The sequence below is a fragment of the Macrobrachium nipponense genome, chromosome 39, assembly GCF_015104395.2.
Source record: "Macrobrachium nipponense isolate FS-2020 chromosome 39, ASM1510439v2, whole genome shotgun sequence".
NCBI lineage: Eukaryota > Metazoa > Arthropoda > Malacostraca > Decapoda > Palaemonidae > Macrobrachium > Macrobrachium nipponense.
In genome coordinates this window covers 12,255,657-12,274,827 of record NC_061099.1, presented here as the reverse complement: position 1 = coordinate 12,274,827, position 19,171 = coordinate 12,255,657, and the positions used below count along the sequence as shown (strand labels likewise).

The 19,171-nt window shown below is 36.0% G+C and overlaps 2 protein-coding genes across 2 annotated transcripts in view; both read left to right on the top strand.

The window, feature by feature from the left end:
• Positions 1-6,840, top strand: part of LOC135210130 (E3 ubiquitin-protein ligase Arkadia-like) — a 61,532-nt gene extending 54,692 nt beyond the window's left edge. The window contains exons 5-6 of the mRNA XM_064242948.1: positions 628-768; positions 3,742-6,840. Of these exons, the coding sequence (XP_064099018.1) occupies positions 628-768; positions 3,742-3,957 (357 nt within the window). The 3' untranslated portion in view covers positions 3,958-6,840. The remainder of the gene's footprint in view (positions 1-627; positions 769-3,741) is intronic.
• Positions 6,841-9,108: 2,268 nt separating this feature from the next.
• On the top strand, positions 9,109-16,815 carry LOC135210129 (eukaryotic translation initiation factor eIF1). The gene is made up of 4 exons (XM_064242947.1): positions 9,109-9,273; positions 13,217-13,280; positions 13,508-13,649; positions 16,677-16,815. The coding sequence occupies exons 1-4, from the start codon at positions 9,246-9,248 to the stop codon at positions 16,773-16,775; spliced, it is 333 nt and encodes a 110-aa protein (XP_064099017.1). The 5' UTR covers positions 9,109-9,245; the 3' UTR covers positions 16,776-16,815.
• The last annotated feature ends 2,356 nt before the right edge of the window (positions 16,816-19,171 follow it).

Below are 19,171 nucleotides of genomic sequence, written 5' to 3'. Positions count from 1 at the left end.
TAATTGTAGAAATAACACAGTAACACCTTAGCCTGTCAGACATTGTATGTGTCAAGTACATTATTAATGCCTTTTGCCAAGCTGCCCTTTGGACAGGATGCATTTTAAGGGGTATCTGTTAAATTTGAATGTTTTCTTGATTTTAATGGTAATATTTGTAGTTGGTTAATACAGAGAGCAAACCACCACTGAAGACAAAGCAGTATATAGTTTTGACTCACCTAGAAAATCCAATCTCTGTTTGTACAGAATGTAAAGTTCCACCAGCAGTGATCATTATTTGTGTGAATATCCAAGAAATGATTAACAATGAATGTCAGGTTTTTGGTATCAAATCATTTAAAGAAATGTGTGAATTCTCCATTTTCAATTAGCAGAGTTGCAAAATTTTTAAAGAAATGCATTTTAATAGATAAGATCTAGATTTTATTATTAATAAAGACCCATCCTTCAGGCCAGCCATATGAGAGCTAATTGAATTAGCTCAGTTGTTTGGTAAGAAAGATTATAATAAAGTATTAACCCTCATGGGAAATATATTGTTGAAATGTGGATTTCAAAGTATTGTGAGCGCTAGCTTCCTGATATCCTTGAATTCCCTTGATTGTTAATGTTTTTGTCTTTCAGTTGCCACTATTCCAACGTGGGTCTTTCCCAAGATTAGAGGATTATATGCGCTTTGTTGAACATCGACGCCTCCCTGTTGTGACTCGTGGAGCAACTCAAAACACTATAGAACGAAATACTTTTCCTCATAAGTACAAGAAGGTGAGTTGTGTTTTCTGTTGTCGGTATCATCATCACCAAGTGTTTGGTATTACAGTGAAACCATACGGTAAAGGTGTTAGTTAGAGAATAAATGTTTTTGAAGAATGTTAGGAATCTAGTGGCAGGAAGAGTGAGAAATGATACCATGAGGGAAATTATGGGAGTTCAGGATTTACAGGTGATAATGAAATACGTATAGATGAAGGTGGCTTGGATATGTCCTTCCTGTGTGGTAGTGTCAGCTATGTTCTTGTGGGCACCAGAATGCTTTCGATGACCCAGATGTGCTTGTATAGTGTTGTATTAGAGTAGGAAGTGTTCAGACATAATATTACAAGATTAAAATCATCTTCCGTCATAAACTTTAGTTAGAAATCTACATTTCTAGTATATGTTACATTAATATCCGAGATGTATCTATTATTCCATTGTAAATTTATCATTTATATACCTTAATGTATTTTTATATATTGCTTGCTGATACCAATTCATCTGTACACCTAAATGTATTTTTATATTAAGGGATTATTCTGTAAGAAATTAGATTAAATTTGGTCTATATATTTTGTCAAATTTAATGTGTTTATTAAACAGAATTTTAGTATTTTAACAAAGTTACCATAATTTAATTTAATAGTTTTATTTGTATAGCATATTTCTAAATGAGAGTCATTACGCAGTGTGTATCTCGTAAGGCAACAATTCATCTAAAATAATCAGAGCAGTGTGGTATGTATATAGAGTATTAACATCAAAACAAGATGATTATGATGTAGCAGAATTTATTACACTATTTTCCTGTTTAATGATTCATCATTGTTTGTCTTAACAGTAACTTTTAAAAGTTTATCCTGAATTAAAATCAGCAATTAATAGCTTTCGTAATGAAGTTGCCTGGTTTGAATATCTAGGTTTAGGGAGACTTTTATGAACATTTTTTTTATGGTATAGGAGAAATTATATGAAGGAAAAACATTTATGTCACTCAAGTTATATTTACAAACTACGGTATTACTAAATACATAGTTATGATCGATTCTATTTCTGAGATTTAAATCTAACACAGTATATTTTTACATATAAATCCAAAAATTACCATTAACCTTATCCATAGGTAGTGCAGTAAGTTTTTGTCCTAATACATTCTCAACTTTTTATTCAGATCAAAGGTACATACATGAAGTTACTAAAAAATGTTATTAGTTTTAATTTTTCATTCTTGAAATTGTCCAGTACGTGTTTATATGGAAGTTAATACGTTTATTCATTAATTCATTTGTTTTTATTATAAATAATTATAATTACTATTGTTTTGGGTTTTATTTTAGAGTCTAAGTTAAAAAATACTAATAAAGTATGATCCCCAATTATGCGAGAATTTGGTCAATCCATGGCCTCGCAGAATTGGAAATTCGCAGATTTTGAAACACATATCGTATGGTAATAATTCCATTAGGGCTGGGGCAAATGGCAACTTACCTGTCAAACTTTTTTTTGTGCTACCCATTTTCAATACTTTCTTTGTAAGGTACTGTAATTTTTTCTAATATGAAATTGTTTTTATGGATAAATAAAACATGAAAAAGGTTTTAATAACTTGAAAAAGTTTTAAATTACACAGAATGGTGAAAACTCACACGTAAACAATGCCACCATTGGGTGCAAGTGTACTGTACGATACAGTCATTTCCTTTAAGAAAACCTTTTGGATGGAATTTCCTCTACCTATCCTCTGCCAAAAATAGTTCAAACTTCTCTATCTCATCTTCTGTGAAGAGTTCTTCTGCTGAAGGAAGGCTTTGTGAACCATTTGAGGTTTTGGGGACTACCGTATCATGTGTGTCTTCACTCCCATTAGGCCTAACAAACCTGGTTATGAGTGAAAAAAAGAACTGATGAAAATTCAAAATATATGAAATTACAATTTCTTGAAAAAGAAAATGAAAAAAATTGAAAATTCAACATTAAATGACAGTTTTTTGAAAAGTTTAGATTGAATGATTCTCTCTCTCTCTCTCTCTCTCTTCTCTCTCTCTCTCTCTCTCTCTCAAAAATTCAAAATTTGATATGTAATTACAATTTCTTGAAAAGTTTAGATTGAACGATTCTCTCTCTCTCTCTCTCTCTCTCTCTCTCTCTCTCTCTCTCTCTCTCTCTCTCTCTCTCTCTCTCTCTCTCTCTCTCAAACAAACAAACAAACACATCTGCTTCTCTGTTAATTACTTTCGCTAGTAATTTTCAAAAATATATTATCAAATCTTCATGATGCGGATGATCAGAATACACTTTGCAGATCTGAATGATACGTCACAAATGTGTGAGTCAGAGCCTTCAGTCTTAGCCAATGGCTGAGCAGTAAATCTTTTAAATCTTTCTCTCGCATTCCTCCATGGAGGAATAATAGTTTTTTTCCTCCAAGCATTCCCCCCACCCCTTCTCTCAGATACCAGCAAACCCTCAACCCTCCCCCCCCACATCTAAAATACTGGAAAAGACAATAGATTTGATATGTTTTTTCAGCGCTTGACTCTCAGAATTTAAATGGCTTCGCAGATACAGAAAATCTATTTTTGAGAACTAGCAACCGCATGAAAGGGGAATCGCACAATTCGAACACGCGTAATTCGGGACCGGACTGTGTTTATACAGTAATTAAAATATCCAAATTACCTATTACTATTATGTTTATGAAAAATCATCTTTTAAATATCTTACTATCTCCACAGGAATGATGCATTTCCTTTACATCTCTCACTATTTAAATTCCTATTAGTTTTCATATGAATAAATGCCATGTTACCCAATGTTTGTGATCAATTTATACTTTGTGGTAGTATATATTTTTAACCTGGAAAATCAGCCTTAAATTGTGAGAGTGTATTAATGATAAGAATCTAAAATTAGCTATTAGTCTTATTGCTATAATTTACCTTTGAAGCCTAATCATGTTTGTAATTGTCTGATTATTTGCAGATTAAGCGTGGAGACATTACAGATGATGGTTTGGAGAAGTGTACAATTTGCCTCTCAGAATTTGAAGAGGATGAGGACGTTAGGAGACTTCCATGCATGCATCTATTCCACATAGAATGTGTTGATCAGTGGCTAGCCACAAATAAAAGGTGCCCTATTTGCAGGGTAGATATAGAGGCTCATCTTACAAAGGATTATTCTGTGACCTCTTCCTGAAATCAACACTCTAGTAAGAGTGGAATATCTTGAAGCCCTTTTTGGCCCTAAACACGCTTGAGAGATCTTACATCTTGCATGTTTGTAAATGAATCTTGCTTTGCTCAGTACAGTACAAGCAAGATGCAGACTGTTGCCTGTGACAAGCCTCGCAAGAAAATATGTTGGCGAGAGAATTGTTTTGTCCAATTCATTCCCTCTTCACTGCCTCCCAGTTTGCAAAATGCTGGACAAACATGTGAGATGGAAGCTCCTTGTGTGTTTTCGGGCATAAATTCAAAACCAAGTTCTTGTGTCTAGCAGATATATAGGATGGTTTTAACTGTGATTATTCTACAAAAAAATCAGTTCCGTATTCTGCCTTTTTCAAATATTAACACTTTTTCAGAGTTTATCTTTAAAAAGAGAATCTTATTCTTTTAAGCAAAATCAATCGAATGTAGACTTGGTTGAAAGAGGGAAGAATTCCCCCTTACTAGAGGAATTAGTTTATATGTAGTAGATATAAAAGAAACATATTTTCTTTTTCAATTTTTTCATATGAACATGTAATTGTCTTCAACGATTTATCTATGTAGTTTGTATAATAAACTACAACTGTCATTGATGCTGGTGCTCCAAGATGCTTCAGCAGGACCTGAAGCAGAAGGCACCAGCTTCAGGGACACATTTACAAGCATCATCACTCATGCCAATGAAGAGTTGTGGTTAGCTATTTAACAAAACTTTAGGCGCATTCTATTCACAAAATGATGAATATTGGTTACCAACCTCAGCTTAACTATTTAGTGAAATCCGGATCTGGGTATCAAACGGCTGTACATATTTAACTTGTACAGAATTAGATTCATTTGGAATGGATAGAGTTACAGCAGTGCTCAAACTGAATCAGATTCAGTTTTTTGTTTGTTTTGTTTGTTTGTTGGTGATACTATTTGCACCAGTGCTGAAACCCAGAATCGGATTGGCAAGCAAAGGTGATTTTTAGAAGGCGCCTTTTATAGTACTGTAATATTCTTTCGATATCAATATCATGTAATTTGGTAGCAGTGTTACCCTATATGAAACATCATATCTTCCATTTGTAATAAAGTTATAATATTTGTTGAATTGTAAAATTATGCTAATATAACTACTATGTTACAGAGTTGGCCAAAGTAGTTGGTAGAATTGCCCCAAATAGCTGATGGACAGTTAAGGGTTTTGCCAAGCTGTGCAATAAGGTGATATGCTTGTGTTGGGCGTGACCGGGAAGACGCCATTTGTGAGAGGAAAAATTCTTAACTGCATTACATTTTGACTGTGTAAGGTTCATGCAGTGATCTGGAACCTTCAGGATATGTGAAAACCAAGAACCAAATCTTATTGAAACGGGTGTTTAGTTATCAAGCTTAGGGTGGAGAGAGGAAAAAGTAGATAATAAGGAGGGAGGGTGTTTACGGGATTTTGCCTGATATTGCGCATGTGATGGAGCCAAAAGAGAAGATTTTGAAATATATTGTAGTGGGAAAATCATTCATATGTATATATATACACTTCCTTTCGGATTGTATTATTTGCAGTTTTGAGCTGTAAATGGTACTTTTATTATTTGTATTTTAATTGTTTTTTTCATAATTGCAAGCTCACTAAAGACTGATATCAGTCTAGAATGTCTTTTGTGTTTCTTAGAGGATTATGTTGCAAGGTTTCTGATTTGCATCTTACGAGATGAAAATAGAAACCCATTTAGTCCCCTCACACTCAGGTATGATACAGAAATTTGTCACTTTTCGCCATGGATTTATGCCAGTCCTAAATTAGGATGTCCATGGTGCATTTAGGAATGACAACAAGAATTCTTAAGTATTTATGGTGAACTGGTTGAATGTGATACATTATAGATTGTAATAGATTGCATGTGGTACACAGTTTATTTTATTATCTTATTATGATTGTAGTATGTTTCTCTGGAATTAAAAATGGAAAATAGCATTATGGATTCGACTTTGTTAATTTAGTAGCTCGGTTTTAATTGTAATTGTATAGGTGACAGTTCACTGAGCGTCAGTATGGGTGAAGTGAGTATTTTTCAACAGATATATTTTCTATTATATCATCTTTTACCTTTTTTATACATGAATTAAAGGTATGAAATTTGAGTGCCTTTTATATTGTTTGATAGTAGGACTGTCTTGTTTTGTTTCCTTGTTATCGGGAATTTTTGTTCTTCTTCCTGTGTTGTACCTGTTTACAATGATAGTTCTGACATTTTATGGAAATTCTCACAGAGAACGAACGTTTCACCAGCACTTCCAGGTGTGGGCCTCACTAATTGTAGTTGAAAGAGATTTTACCTCATTATTTTATGTTATACTAGTTGAAAGTAAACTTGATTATTCTTTACTCTTGCTGTAGTGAATACCACTTCTTATTGCATATCCCCTTCTCTCCTCTCGAGGGTATGAGGTGTTGTGATTGTTTTAAGTATTTTCTGACATTTCTTGAATTTTAAACCTCTTACTTTCTCTTTGACCCAGCTATGCTAGAGAGAGAAAACAGGAGAATGACTGACTAGGGAAGTGTGCGTGTGTTTTATTTTCCTTACCATTGTATGTTTGTATTTATGTGTGATTTGAAAAACTTGCAATTATACGGTCTAAAGTTATATATTTGGAATTGTGTTAGATTTGTTTCTTAATCTTATCCTTCTTTTCTCTTATCTAATGTAGTACCAGTACTTCACCATTAGGGGGTCGAAAGGAGGGATTACCCCAGTAGCTAGGGTGTAGTTACAGACTGTGGTAAGTTGCCCATCCCAGTACCCTTTGCCAGCTTGGATAGGTGCTGTAAGGTATTTGTATTTTTTACGTTGAATGTGTTTAATAAATTAATTTTTACTTAGTGCATACTTTCATTTCAATGTCCTGTTGCACAATGATCAACTGATTTTATCTTTTACCACTACCATTACAATTTGTTAAGATTATTGCCTCCATATGGAGAACAGATTTTCTGTAACATAAGGATATTTTTTTAGACAAACCTGTTTTTCTTAAATGTGTGTCCCCAGGCTCACTTTGTCTTTGTTAACAAGCAAAAGTAGTATGGTTGTCTCAACAATGCATAAGCCACCTGGACATACATGAAAACTGCATCTATCTTATGTTGTTTTGGGAATGAGGTAGTGGTGATTAGTGGTTCCCATTATCTGTTAGGTGTGTCACTCACTTCATCCCTTACTAATAGACTCACTCCCCTTCCAATCTCTTATGGATAGATACATCAGTTCCAATGCTAGGTCACCAGACCAAATTTTCATAAATCAGCAGTACATTTGCAAGTAGGACTAGAGCCAGACAGTGTAAGTGACAGTGCACAACTGAAGGTACTGGACCCAAGGAAATTTAAGTAGAAAGTACGAGATCTTGGATTGGAGAGAAATAATTAAACATCCGTGTGTAAAGGTGCATTAAAATATTGTTACAGGCATGTATTGATGACTGTGACTGTGATGAAATAAAAAGGGGGTTGGAGCAAAGCTGAGGAGAGAACTTGAAAGCTTGATGAACGATCCTTTATTTACATGTGTAGTGTCACCTTTGAATATTTATATCTACCATAGATTAATAACTTTGAAAAATGACCATCTTCAATCTTGCTTTTCAGCAACATATGATATCTTGGTGGAAGGTAAAGTGCTTGGATTTGGTTTTAATTTTCAGAGAAAACTACAGTTCACCATAATTAATCTCTGGTGTGAAATTCAGACCATCCGCATGATATTGTCTCAAAAGGGGCAAGTTCTGACTGTCAATTACTCTACAAAAATTCTTGGGGTTACATGCATTCTAAGATAGCATAATCTTATCAAAGCAGCAATTTCATTCAGTTCTTCCTGTACTACCAGAATTAATTATCGCTCCAATAACATTTCAAATGTAAGCAAATAAGGTTGTTTGCATCCCGTCGACTGCGATGATCTAGAGGTTTGTCATCTTAGATTCTTAGATCTGAACTATCATTGCATTGTGCATTTCAAATTAGGTATTACTGTTTGAGGCAATGTGTCACAGACAATGACACTATCAATAGCATCTACATACCGAAAGAATTGCTGAACTACTACCTATCATCAGCCTCTCCTGTTTTCCTTTGTTTTGTAGATGTGAGAAAAGCATTTGACAGAGCAAACTACCTCAGCTGCATAAAAAGGGCACACCCCTGTATCTAAGTGGCATTTTACATTGCTGGTTCTCCACACAGCAATTCTGAGTCAAATGGGGTAACGTATTATCGTACACCTTCGGCTCCCTAAACGGGCTTCAGCAGGGGGGCATTCTCTCTCCATACCTGTTTAATACGTTCTCAGATGCCTAGAATGTCAAACTGAACTTACTCCCAATCGAATACACCGTCAATGATTGGTAGGTAATACACACTTCAGGAACACAGTGAAGCTGCACTTGATCTTTGCATGCTATTAGGATAAATTGGCAGCATTCTTTCAATACAGACCAAACGGCTAACGGAGAAAACAGTATTGTTCTAAAAGTAAAGTAAAAATCTTTCATCAGGGAAATAAAACAGGGTAGGCCTTTTAGAAAAACGAACTTACTATTGAAATGAAAAGGCTGGTGAGAGCAATATACCTTTAAAATGAAAGGATGTGATAAGAAAGCGAAAGTCAATTTTGATTAAAAGTTCTTAATCTTTTGATAACTCCAGTGTTGACAATATAACTTAATATACTTAGTTTAATACATACTTTAGGTATGAATAGCTAGGAATAGAACATACAATAAAAGCAACAGCATTTACAGTTGTATATAGTTATTTACAAAATCTAGCACCCATGAATACATTGATATATTAAAATCATGTATGCAAATATCCAGAGATCAAGTCCCAGACCCCCAGCATGTGGTTCTAATACCCCTTGGATACAGGATACCCCATGTTAAAAACCCCGGCCTTATGCCAGCACGGGCTCTTGCTCATAGGGTAGCCCATGGTAGCTAGGGTGTCAAGCTAAGGGGCACCAAACGACCTCTTTTAAACATGGCGGTCGCTGGGCCCAGGGGGAGTCGAGGGGAGAGGCAGGGGCGACGGCAGCGCCCGAAAATAAAAGCGGCGAAGGAGCGAACGAAGATCCGGGTCCTCAGTCTCACTCCTCAGTGAAAGTTGTGTCTGTCCGCCATTAGTCCGACAAGCTCCCGCCTCCGATAGATTTTGTCATCTGGGTTCATCCAAGTCTCACGAGAGGCCAGCGAAGTCATTTTACCCCCTTGTGATTCACCGGAAGTCGCATGTCAATCCAGAACCTCAATACTTTCGGTAAGTGGCGCCGATGGGCCCAAAAAGGGCCGCCATTGGGGAATTTGTGGACGTCATTGTCCGTCCGTCCCCCCCTGGATTTAATCGCCCCGCGGCCGTCGTTCGAGGCGAATTTTTGGTCGTTTTTCATTCGTTCAGGCCCTTAGCGTCTTGTTTATTCGTTTAATTAGTGAAATAGGTTTAGGGCAATCCGTTAAATTTGAAGGTGAAGGCCACTTCCTGTTTTCGGCCGCTGTGACGAAAGCCATTGTACTCTGGACCTTCGGGTCACGGATCAATTTTAAAATGGGGAACCTTAGGCCTATTTTCCTTTAAATCTAAAGCTTCTTCTCCGTCGAGGGTCTCTGGCGATTTCCTCAGAATATCGATATTCAGGGCGTAGGGGGGTTGGGGGGGTGGCCTTGAGGTTCCTCGCACCAGTTTCGGGAGGTTTCTCCTGGAATGAAATGAGGTCATTGTTCGTCTACGTCCTCCCAATTTCACCCATAAATGTCCCCTTAGGCCTAAAACTTTTATCATCTCGAGTATTTCTAGATTAGAAGTAATTTCTCCTGCAAGTTTTCAGGCTTATCTGCCATATTTCAGGTCGGGTTTTGGATTATCGGATAAGTTACGTCAGGCTGATTTGATGTGGAGGACGCTGATCTCATTTACGTCTTGTGACCTATTTTGACATTCTGGCTTCAGCTTAGGCCTAATTGTTTCGTTGAAGGTTAGAATTTACACTTTAACGTAAGCCCACGTCAGATTAGGCCTAGGTAAATGTTTTATTGAAGCTTAGAATTGGCACTTAAAGGCAGGTCTACTTCAGCATAGGCCAAATTGTTTCATTGGAGCTTGGAATTTATACTTTTAACGTAGGTCTATTTCACCTTAGACCTATTTGTTTATTTGAAGCTTAGAATTTGTTTAAATGTTGGTTCATTTCAGCTTAGGGTATTTCTGCAGAAGCAGTCCGCACGGACTGCAAGGAACGTAACCGCAGATATGACATCCACTAGGGATTGGGGCGTCCAGTGTATTTCGCCGCGTTTAGTATTGGCCCTGGGGGGTTTAATTACAGTCGTCCGAATAAATATTACTTGAAAATTTTTTTTCAGTAGGTAAAACTGCATAGAAGAACCGCAGCTGCCGTAGTCATGGAGCCACTACGTAGGCCTATTTCAGTCGCTGTTGGCTTGTTCCACAGGCCAGCTGGACTAGGGCAAATACATTATGCTAAGTCAAAATGAATATTTAATTAGGAAGTATTCCCATAACTGATAAGTTTATTTCAAATTGCATAAAAGGAATAGCTATTTTCCTAACTGGTCCTTCCTAATATGCCTTCACTCGCTAACAAGGTTATAGGTAAATCGAAGTCATTTCAAATTCCGTCCCTGCATCCTACAAATCCATACCAGTGTTTGTAGGCCTATTTAGGTCAGTGGGTGAAGGTTCTGCAACTACTGAATTCTACTGCAGCCTGGGTCTCTTCAGTCGCTGACTGGGTTATTTACCTCCTTTATGTTAATGATATATTTTTGAATGCCTTCCCAGAGAGGTTTAGTTCTGCCAGTGGGTAAAACTTGACAATAGCCAGGACAGGTTCTGGTAGATCTATATTACTATTCCACAGCGGCCTAGACTATGGCAGTTGCGGTTTTTCCATGCAATTTTACCTCCTGAACAAGAATTTTAAGTAATATTTATTTGGACGACTGTACTTGACCCCCAAGGGCCATTACTAAACAGCAAATAACATTGAACGCCCCAGTCCCTAGTGGATGCCGTATCCACGGTTTACGTTCCTTGCAGTCCGTGCGGAACTATGCTTTAGAATTACCCAGGTTCTTCATACGTAGACGTAACCTTTGTTATAATGCTAGGTCCTAACCAGAACTTAACTATCTAATCTAACTTGAGGTGTCATCCCCTAACTTAGCCAGGGTAACCCCCCCAAAAATGCAGTAACCTTTCCTGGTTGGCGACTGACAGGAATCAGGCTTTGTAACTAATGTAAAGTTTTACTCTGGCAGTCCACAGCATTACTGAGGTTCATTGCAGAGTACCTTCTCCCCCACTAATCGCAACCCATTTAATTCCTTTTGCTGCACCTCCTTTCATATTTGTTATGCCATTTTATTTTCCACCCTCTTGTAACAGTTGTTTCTTCGTGCAACTGCTTCGTTTTCCTCCTGTTACACCTTTCAAACCTCTTACTCTGTTTTCCTTTCAGTGCAGAAAGGCTTCATAGATCCCAGCACTTGATCCTCAGGCTGATTTGTATATTTTGTCTATGATGTATAACATCCTTTTTTTATGCTGTTAGTTGGAAGCAAAAGAATCGATACATATGAATTAATGTGCTGCTGTATTGCTGTAAAAAGAAATTGCTTCTATTGCTTAAATTTTAAAAATCCCAAGGAAGTCACCTAGGTTGTCTTGAGACCTGTTCATTTTGGGAAACATGACTGTTTGATGGAGGTTCTCCTGGCTGCCATTCACATCAAAGGGAGACCAGGGAAAATTGTCAAATATGGTAAAATTACCCATCCCTGAATTAGTGATAATTCATTTGTAAGTTCAGTTTTTGACTGTATAACCTTTAGAACACCTTTTCATTATGTACTATTTTTGCTGTTGCTGTGCCATACACTAATGAAAATATAAGCTTGCTATGATCCACAACTACCAATATAGGACATTTAGATGGAATTTTGAGTTGGAAAAAGATTTGTGAAAAGTATGAAATTTACATTTTTACTTGAAGACAATAATGAGCACACTTGAAATAGCCTAATATAAGAGAAATAGTTGTTTTCCAGACCTAGTCTTTATATTCTGCAAATTTGACCATAGTAGGTTGATGTGTAAGTTTCTGTTTGATGAACTTGTCGATTAGCCTTGGCTGGAATATCTCGTAAAATTCCTAACATTTTTCTTACCTTACCTAGCCTCAACTTTCAAATTGGTGTATGTACAGTGGTCCTCCCGTATTCGCGGGGGATGTGTGCCTGCCTGCCTGCCAACCCCCCCCCAAGAGTTAGAACCTGCGGAATGTTGGAACCCCATATAAAAATGCTAAAAAAACTGCCTAATTTGTTAGTTAAAACTCAAGAAAAACCACTGAAAAATTTTTATACTGGGTTTTTTAATAGTTTTATCACAAAAAGTGCATTTTATGATGATATTGATTTTTTAAAAAACCAGGAATTTGTGGATATTTCTCATAGAATAATACCGCGAATGCACAAATTTTCTGCGAATAATACGGGGAAACTTTCCCAAGAGAAATCCACAAATGTGAGAGTCCGCGAATACACGGGGTCCACTGTATATATCAAATGATGTAGTCCGTCCCACCTTTCTACAAACTCTACCATAACATATGTAGGTCAATGATTATGTTTCTTGTCAAATGCATGACCTAGCCTTGGCTATTATTTCCCTTTGGAGGGTTATTTTGCCCTTTTAGGTATTTTCAAAATGTCGGCCAGTTGATTGAGAGAGTATATAATGTAGTTTTGATTGTTGGAGTGAAGTTATGCCTTTATATTGATGGCATAAAATTTGGTGATGTAAACCAGGTATTTAGTATTCATTGTTGTATTTTACTGTGCCTCAAATTTAAGACGTGCTCAACATAATCTGGAATTAACAAAAATGAATATGTTGAAGTACTGTCAGTTAATTTTCATTGTTTTTAGCCAGAGGAAAAATTATCTCGCTGATTGGCAGGTCTGTGACCTAGGTACATAATCAGTGATTGTAATGAATGTTGTTTGCTAATCAGTGTTTATCTGAAGAGAAACAAGGCCCCATAATTCATTGCCTGATAATGATAACCCTGTTATACATTTTTTTTTTTTTTTTTTTTTTTTTTTTTTTTTTTTTTTTTTTTTTTCTCCTTTGTTTTCCTCCCACAGTTAATAACATATTTAACAAAGATTAATTGTTTCAGACCCCTTTGCTGATGCAGCACGTGGGACAGATGAGGGTGTACAAGATGGCCTTGTGCATATAAGGTATGTCTTTTATTTATTTCAGGAACTTTGTGCATGTGATATATTCACAAAATTCAGGTTTTATAAGAACCATAAGCATTTGAAGTAAACTAAAAACAAAATAGATTATAATTAAATTTTCTAGAACTATAAAACTTAAGTACATAGTGCTATTGCCCGCTGCTAATAGGGGCAGCTGAAAAGCCTTTCTCTTGGGATTTAATGCAGAATATTTTCTTTGTGCACAGAATTCAGCAGCGCAATGGCCGAAAAACTCTTACTACAGTTCAGGGTCTATCTGCGGACTATGATCTGAAGAAGATCGTCCGTGCTTGTAAAAAAGAATTTGCCTGTAACGGCACAGTGGTTGAACATCCGGAATACGGTGAGGTAAGTAGTCTTTGGTAATGTTGTGATTATTATTATTATTATTATTGTTTATTTTTTTTTTTATTATTATTTTTTTTTTTTTTTTTTTTTTTTTTTTTTTTTTTTTTTTTTAATTATGAATTACGTAAACTGCTGTTCATTAACTAATAGAGAACTGCTGGTTGCTGCAATTCTAGACCTTACCTTAAAGAGTGTTGTACATTCATCAAGACAGCAAGCACTAACTGATTTTGTGGGTATGTTAAATCAGATCCTACATAGATTTGTGTTCTCATATTTATTGAGTCACATTTGTTAACATCTAGTAGCTAGTCAGTACTATTCTTTATACTTTGGTTTGTTGTGGTAAAAAAAAAAATTGTGTGAAGAAAAAAAAAAAACGATGAAAGCAAAATGAGTTTGTTTCTTGCAGGTGGAACTGTTGACTTAGTGAGCATTCCAGTTTAACCCTGGTAGAATGACAAAATTTAGTAATGATTAACACCAAAAGCTAATCATTCTTGTTCTCAGGTTCAGATACCTATTTTTGTCAAAAGTATTAAAGATTATATATAATTGGAAAGAGTATATATAATTAGAAAGGAAGACCTTGTGCTTTCTGATGTAATTGAAAACACAACCTTTAGGTAAATAATTGTCTCTACCTTTATATAAGTAAATAATTGTACAGTACATATGTGGGAGTGAAAAATTCTAAGTAAATTTGCAGACAGGGCAAGAGGTTTATTGCCTGCATGTTCAATATGCGTATTTGTATATTCTGGCATCATGCAAAATTTCTTGTGCTATGACATTGGCTGCTTGATAAAGTAAATGTCAAAACATTTTCATGTATCAATAGTCTTGATTAATTACCCTAACATTCAATGGAAATTCACTTAAGCAGGTCTTTCACTGTATCTTCTACTCGTGTAATGTAATACAAAACATTCCTAAATGACTGAAGGTGCTTATGTTTTATTTGTAGAATGCAACAAACTATTAATGCAGTGTCACTCGCAGACATGAGCGAATAAATGTCATTGCAGTTATCTTGGTAGATTCACACATTTGACTGATTTGTATTTCTACAGTGCCCTGCCTGTTATTTTTACTATTAATAATTAATCTAACTAAAACTTGTTGAATGTCTTTTTCTACGTTGTTCAGTTCATATTGCCATCTTTGTCGTAGTATTCATTTTTATCAGCATGTTGCCTGATACAAAGGTTTCATAAGGTCTTTTAAAGGAGTTTTGTATTGTTTTTATTTCTTATGCTTCAACTCATGCTTTGGTTATTTACCGTTAAAAACCTATTAAAATGGAAGGAGAACTGTAGTATTTTGGCAGATGACTGCCAGACCGTGAATTGAAAAATAGTAGATGAAATAATAAGATTTTTACATCAAAACTTGTATGACCTTAGGAAACCTAATATATCGGCTACGGGCTGGTGAAAAGAATATGGCAAGTTGCATAGAGAAGACTGAATGCCATAGAAGCAGCTATCATGAAAAGTACTCATGTCCATACATTTTGGTTTTATGAATAGAAGTACTGCTAAAGGCATCTCATACATTTTGTGCTGCCTACCTGCATATTAGTGCACTCGTTCTTTCACTGCTACAACAGAACTAATGCCTTTTTGGTTGCTATTTTGTTTATAGGGATTTGTCAACCAATAATAAGGCAGTAAACTGGGCCACTAAGTTTAGTTTTCAAATACATGGCAGTGCACCAGTTTTGAACAATACTACCACAATCAAGGCTTTACTGGTTCAACCAGTAAGGTTTGAACGCTATACCAATAATAGTAGTGGTAGTTTTTTTTTTTTGGGGGGGGGGGGGGGGGGGTTTTTTTTTTTTGGGGGGCATCAGGATTAGCCCTTAATTTTCCTTAAATGGTAAAAGGCTTATTGTATGTGAGATTTTTAAAGTCAAATTTTAACTTGATTTTGGAAGGTCACTCCATGCTTTACCCCAGGATGTAGCCATAGTTGTGCTGCTGATTGAAATAAATGTAAGGGCTAACAATGTTGTAATATAGTTGCCATTTAAATATTGAGTGCATAACTTTTCCAAGGATGTAAATGACCAGCATGGTATTTTTGAGGTCAAAAATCACTCGTAAAATTCTTTTAAGATTCTTGGTAGCTTCAAACTAGCCTTGAGAATCCAAGAGCACATTTTTATACACAATTTGGATCTTGGTTTAAATTTAATGGAGACTGGCAAAACTTCAGATGTCATTTTATTTAAAATCAAATGCTGTAGTGAAGAGGAACGCCATGATTTTGGAGACTTCATGAAAATCTGTGTAATCTCAAGTGGTCATGGCTTCAAGTGCAGTTAGTTTGTGATATAACAATTTAATGCAGCTCCAGTTTAATGCAGTACGTACTAAAATAAGCTAATGAATGGATTGCTGGAAATATGGAAAGGTAAGCTATTTATATAGTTCCCAAGTACTTGTATTTCATTGGGTATGAAATGACAAAAGTAGTGTTCAGTCGCAAGCTTGACGTTAGTGTCGTGAACTGTATGATTATTTTTATTACAGCAATGTGGTGTAAATGAGTAGAGTATTTCATTGGTAACTGGGAGCATTTTAGCTTTAGTGTGTGGAAGGTAATGCTTTTATTAGTGGAGATGTAGGCTTACAGAGTGAAAATGGAAATTTAAGAAAAGGCAGTACTTCAAAATGCTGCTGGTTGAATTGATCTTGGAATACTATATCAAGGAAATTGAGAGAGGGTTTTGAAAGACATGAAAGTAAGTTGGATGGTTTCATCTTACAAGAAGGGGGGGACTAAGAATTAGTTGTGGTAGAGAATACAGTCAAATGATGTTGGAATCGTTTAAGCTAAAAAAGAATTTTGTATATTGAATTTTGTAGTGAATTGAGGGTGAAATTGATAGGATGAAGTGTAGAATGATATTGGAGGAAGAATAGTGCTGTAACATATGGCTGAAACTGGAGTGATTGTTACTTGGTTGGAGGATGCAGTATTTCAAATACTTAATATTGATTTGTTTTTGGGTTCCAGGTGTTGCAGCTACAAGGTGACCAACGTGAAAATATCTGCCAATTCCTGACAAAAGTTGGGCTTGTGAAGGCAGAGCAGATTAAGGTGCATGGTTTCTAATGCCTGCTCCCACTCGTCATCTTTACTACAAAAACAACCATCACTACCATTTGAACATTGTTGCTACTGCTGCTGCCCTGCTTTGTCATGCCACATTTTCGACTTTGTACACAAGGACTTTCAATGTATGTAATATTTATTGTTTAAATGTAAGCCATTTTGATGTATTCCCGGCCCGTCTGAAGGGCTTCGGGAGTAGTGATTTAACTGGCAGGAAGTGCCACAGTAATACTAACTAAAACTATAGTTAAGAAATAATCGTGGACTCGGCAGTGGCAGGAGGGATGTAGGGCACATGAGCTCTGCTGTTGCACAAGACAACTGATGTAACTGGGTGTGCCATCCCACTCTTTCTCCCCTCCCCTGAGCAATAACATCATTATGCGAAGATAAATTTTTACATCTCATATGTACAATTGTACAGAATCTATTGAACATACTGTTTAAAAATAGGATGTATCTGGACAATTGTATAGATGTGTTTCGGGAATGAATGTGTATGTTAGATTGAGAGCATGAGGACTGAATTGAATTGATTTTCAACCGTTATTTTTCTACCAGGAGTCACTCAAATTGGTTATGTCTGTGTTTTTATTAATGTGATGTAGTTTCTATATTTGTTTTTATGTTTGGTGTATTAGTGGAGCTTGTCAGTGATGTATAACTATGTAAAATCCCTCAAATAAAAGAGGAAAAATTTTCATGCTGTGTTATCATTATTCCTTTTGGATTTTGTGCCAGGGTGGTTATGTGAATAACATTCAACATTTTTTTCATTTTTTCCTCAACCAGACTACTTCCGAGCATTTATTCATTGCAAGACTGTAACTAAATATGTACTGTAAACTTTTCAACTGTAATGTCTGCTGTAACATTATTAATACCATTCATGTGTTTGTAACCACTTTTACATTTTTTAAATATTTTGTAATGAAACTCCATAAAAATGCTGGAGGCTTCATTGAAGTGCTGTATATTTTTGAGGGTTTTTAATCCATGTTATTGGATTGACTATGATTTTGAGGATTTTACTCCATTGTTTTGGATTGTCGTGTTTGATACTATGTATTCATTTGAATGGTTAGACCTTTTTTTTTATTATTTTCTTTTATTTTTTCCCTTACATATGTATTTATTTATCAGTGTTCACGATATTTTTTTTTTTGCTGACGTGTCCTGGGTGCAGTAAATAACCCCCCCGGGTGAAAACATACTTATAGTGCAATGAGTGGATCACATCATTCAAGTCATCCAAGTGCATTTTTGCAAGTTACTTTTAACAGGAATGTAGTAAAATTAAAGAAGCTGGATATCTAGAAAGGTCTTCCTTCCATGGTGAGCTACAAACTATATTAACAGGTGTTTGTGTTCATTAACAGTTGCTACCATTAGAATGCCACTAGTCAGAAACTAAACCGAGAGTACCAACATTCACCCCTATAGACCTTTAAGCAGTTGAGGTGGGTTTTCCATTTAGTGCATGTCCTGCACAGCACACCATACTGGAAACTTTTTACATATACATGGTTATGTGTTGCATACAATGTGCTGCTTATGTTGTGGTTGCAGCTTTGTATGTCCCCATTGTTTTTGAGTACACAATAAAAAATGGATGACTGGACTTTTTTTTATTGCTGTCGTTCTGACTTGTGCCATTCAAAAAGTACGAAAAACCCATTAAAAAAATAGTTCTCATCATCCTAAAGGGTTAAGACTTACACCATGTTCACTTCAAGCAACTCTGCTTATGTAGTTTGGCATAGTTCTGTACATCACAACAATAAGATTTGTAGTGAAGTACGTTGGTGATTTGGTGACCCATTTCGTCAATTTATCTGTCCAAATGTTGCTTCTCGCCATGCATTTGTTCTGTTGGCTTGTTCTCTTCAGCGTGCCTTACCCAACCAATGCTGTGCAACAACTATACTGGCCTCCAGTGTATGGCTTGCTCACATGCTCTGAGTGCTTAACCCAACCTGTCCGGCACACTAACTTGCTTATGCGTTACATTCTTATACCTCTCAATGTACATAACATCTAGAATGCTTGCTGGTGTTCAGTTTGACAGACTGACCATCCTGGTCCCTCTATGTAAAATACAAATAAATCATTAGAAGGAATACCATAAACTCCTGAAATGCTTGAAATCAGAGTTTGTGACTAAATACTAGGGTACATTACAAAATTTCTTGACTCCTAAGTTTATTTTTAAGCTTGATCTGTTACCTGTGAAATCACTAAACTGTGTGACAAGGTGGTTGTCATTCGATGATGAGTGCCTCAGTGGCGTGGTCAGTAAGGTGTTGGCATACTACCTCAGTGGCCGCGAGTTCTATTCTTAGACATTCTATTGAGAGAGTGAAAGATGTGTATTTCTGGTGATAGAAGTTCACTCG

Bases quoted from the DNA above. Each gene is read 5' to 3' on its own strand.
- LOC135210129 (XM_064242947.1), top strand. From the start codon at position 9,246: ATGTCAATCCAGAACCTCAATACTTTCG. The intron at 9,274-13,216 runs GTAAGTGGCGCC...TAATTGTTTCAG, and splicing joins CCAGAACCTCAATACTTTCG to ACCCCTTTGCTGATGCAGCA. The intron at 13,281-13,507 runs GTATGTCTTTTA...CTTTGTGCACAG, and splicing joins GATGGCCTTGTGCATATAAG to AATTCAGCAGCGCAATGGCC.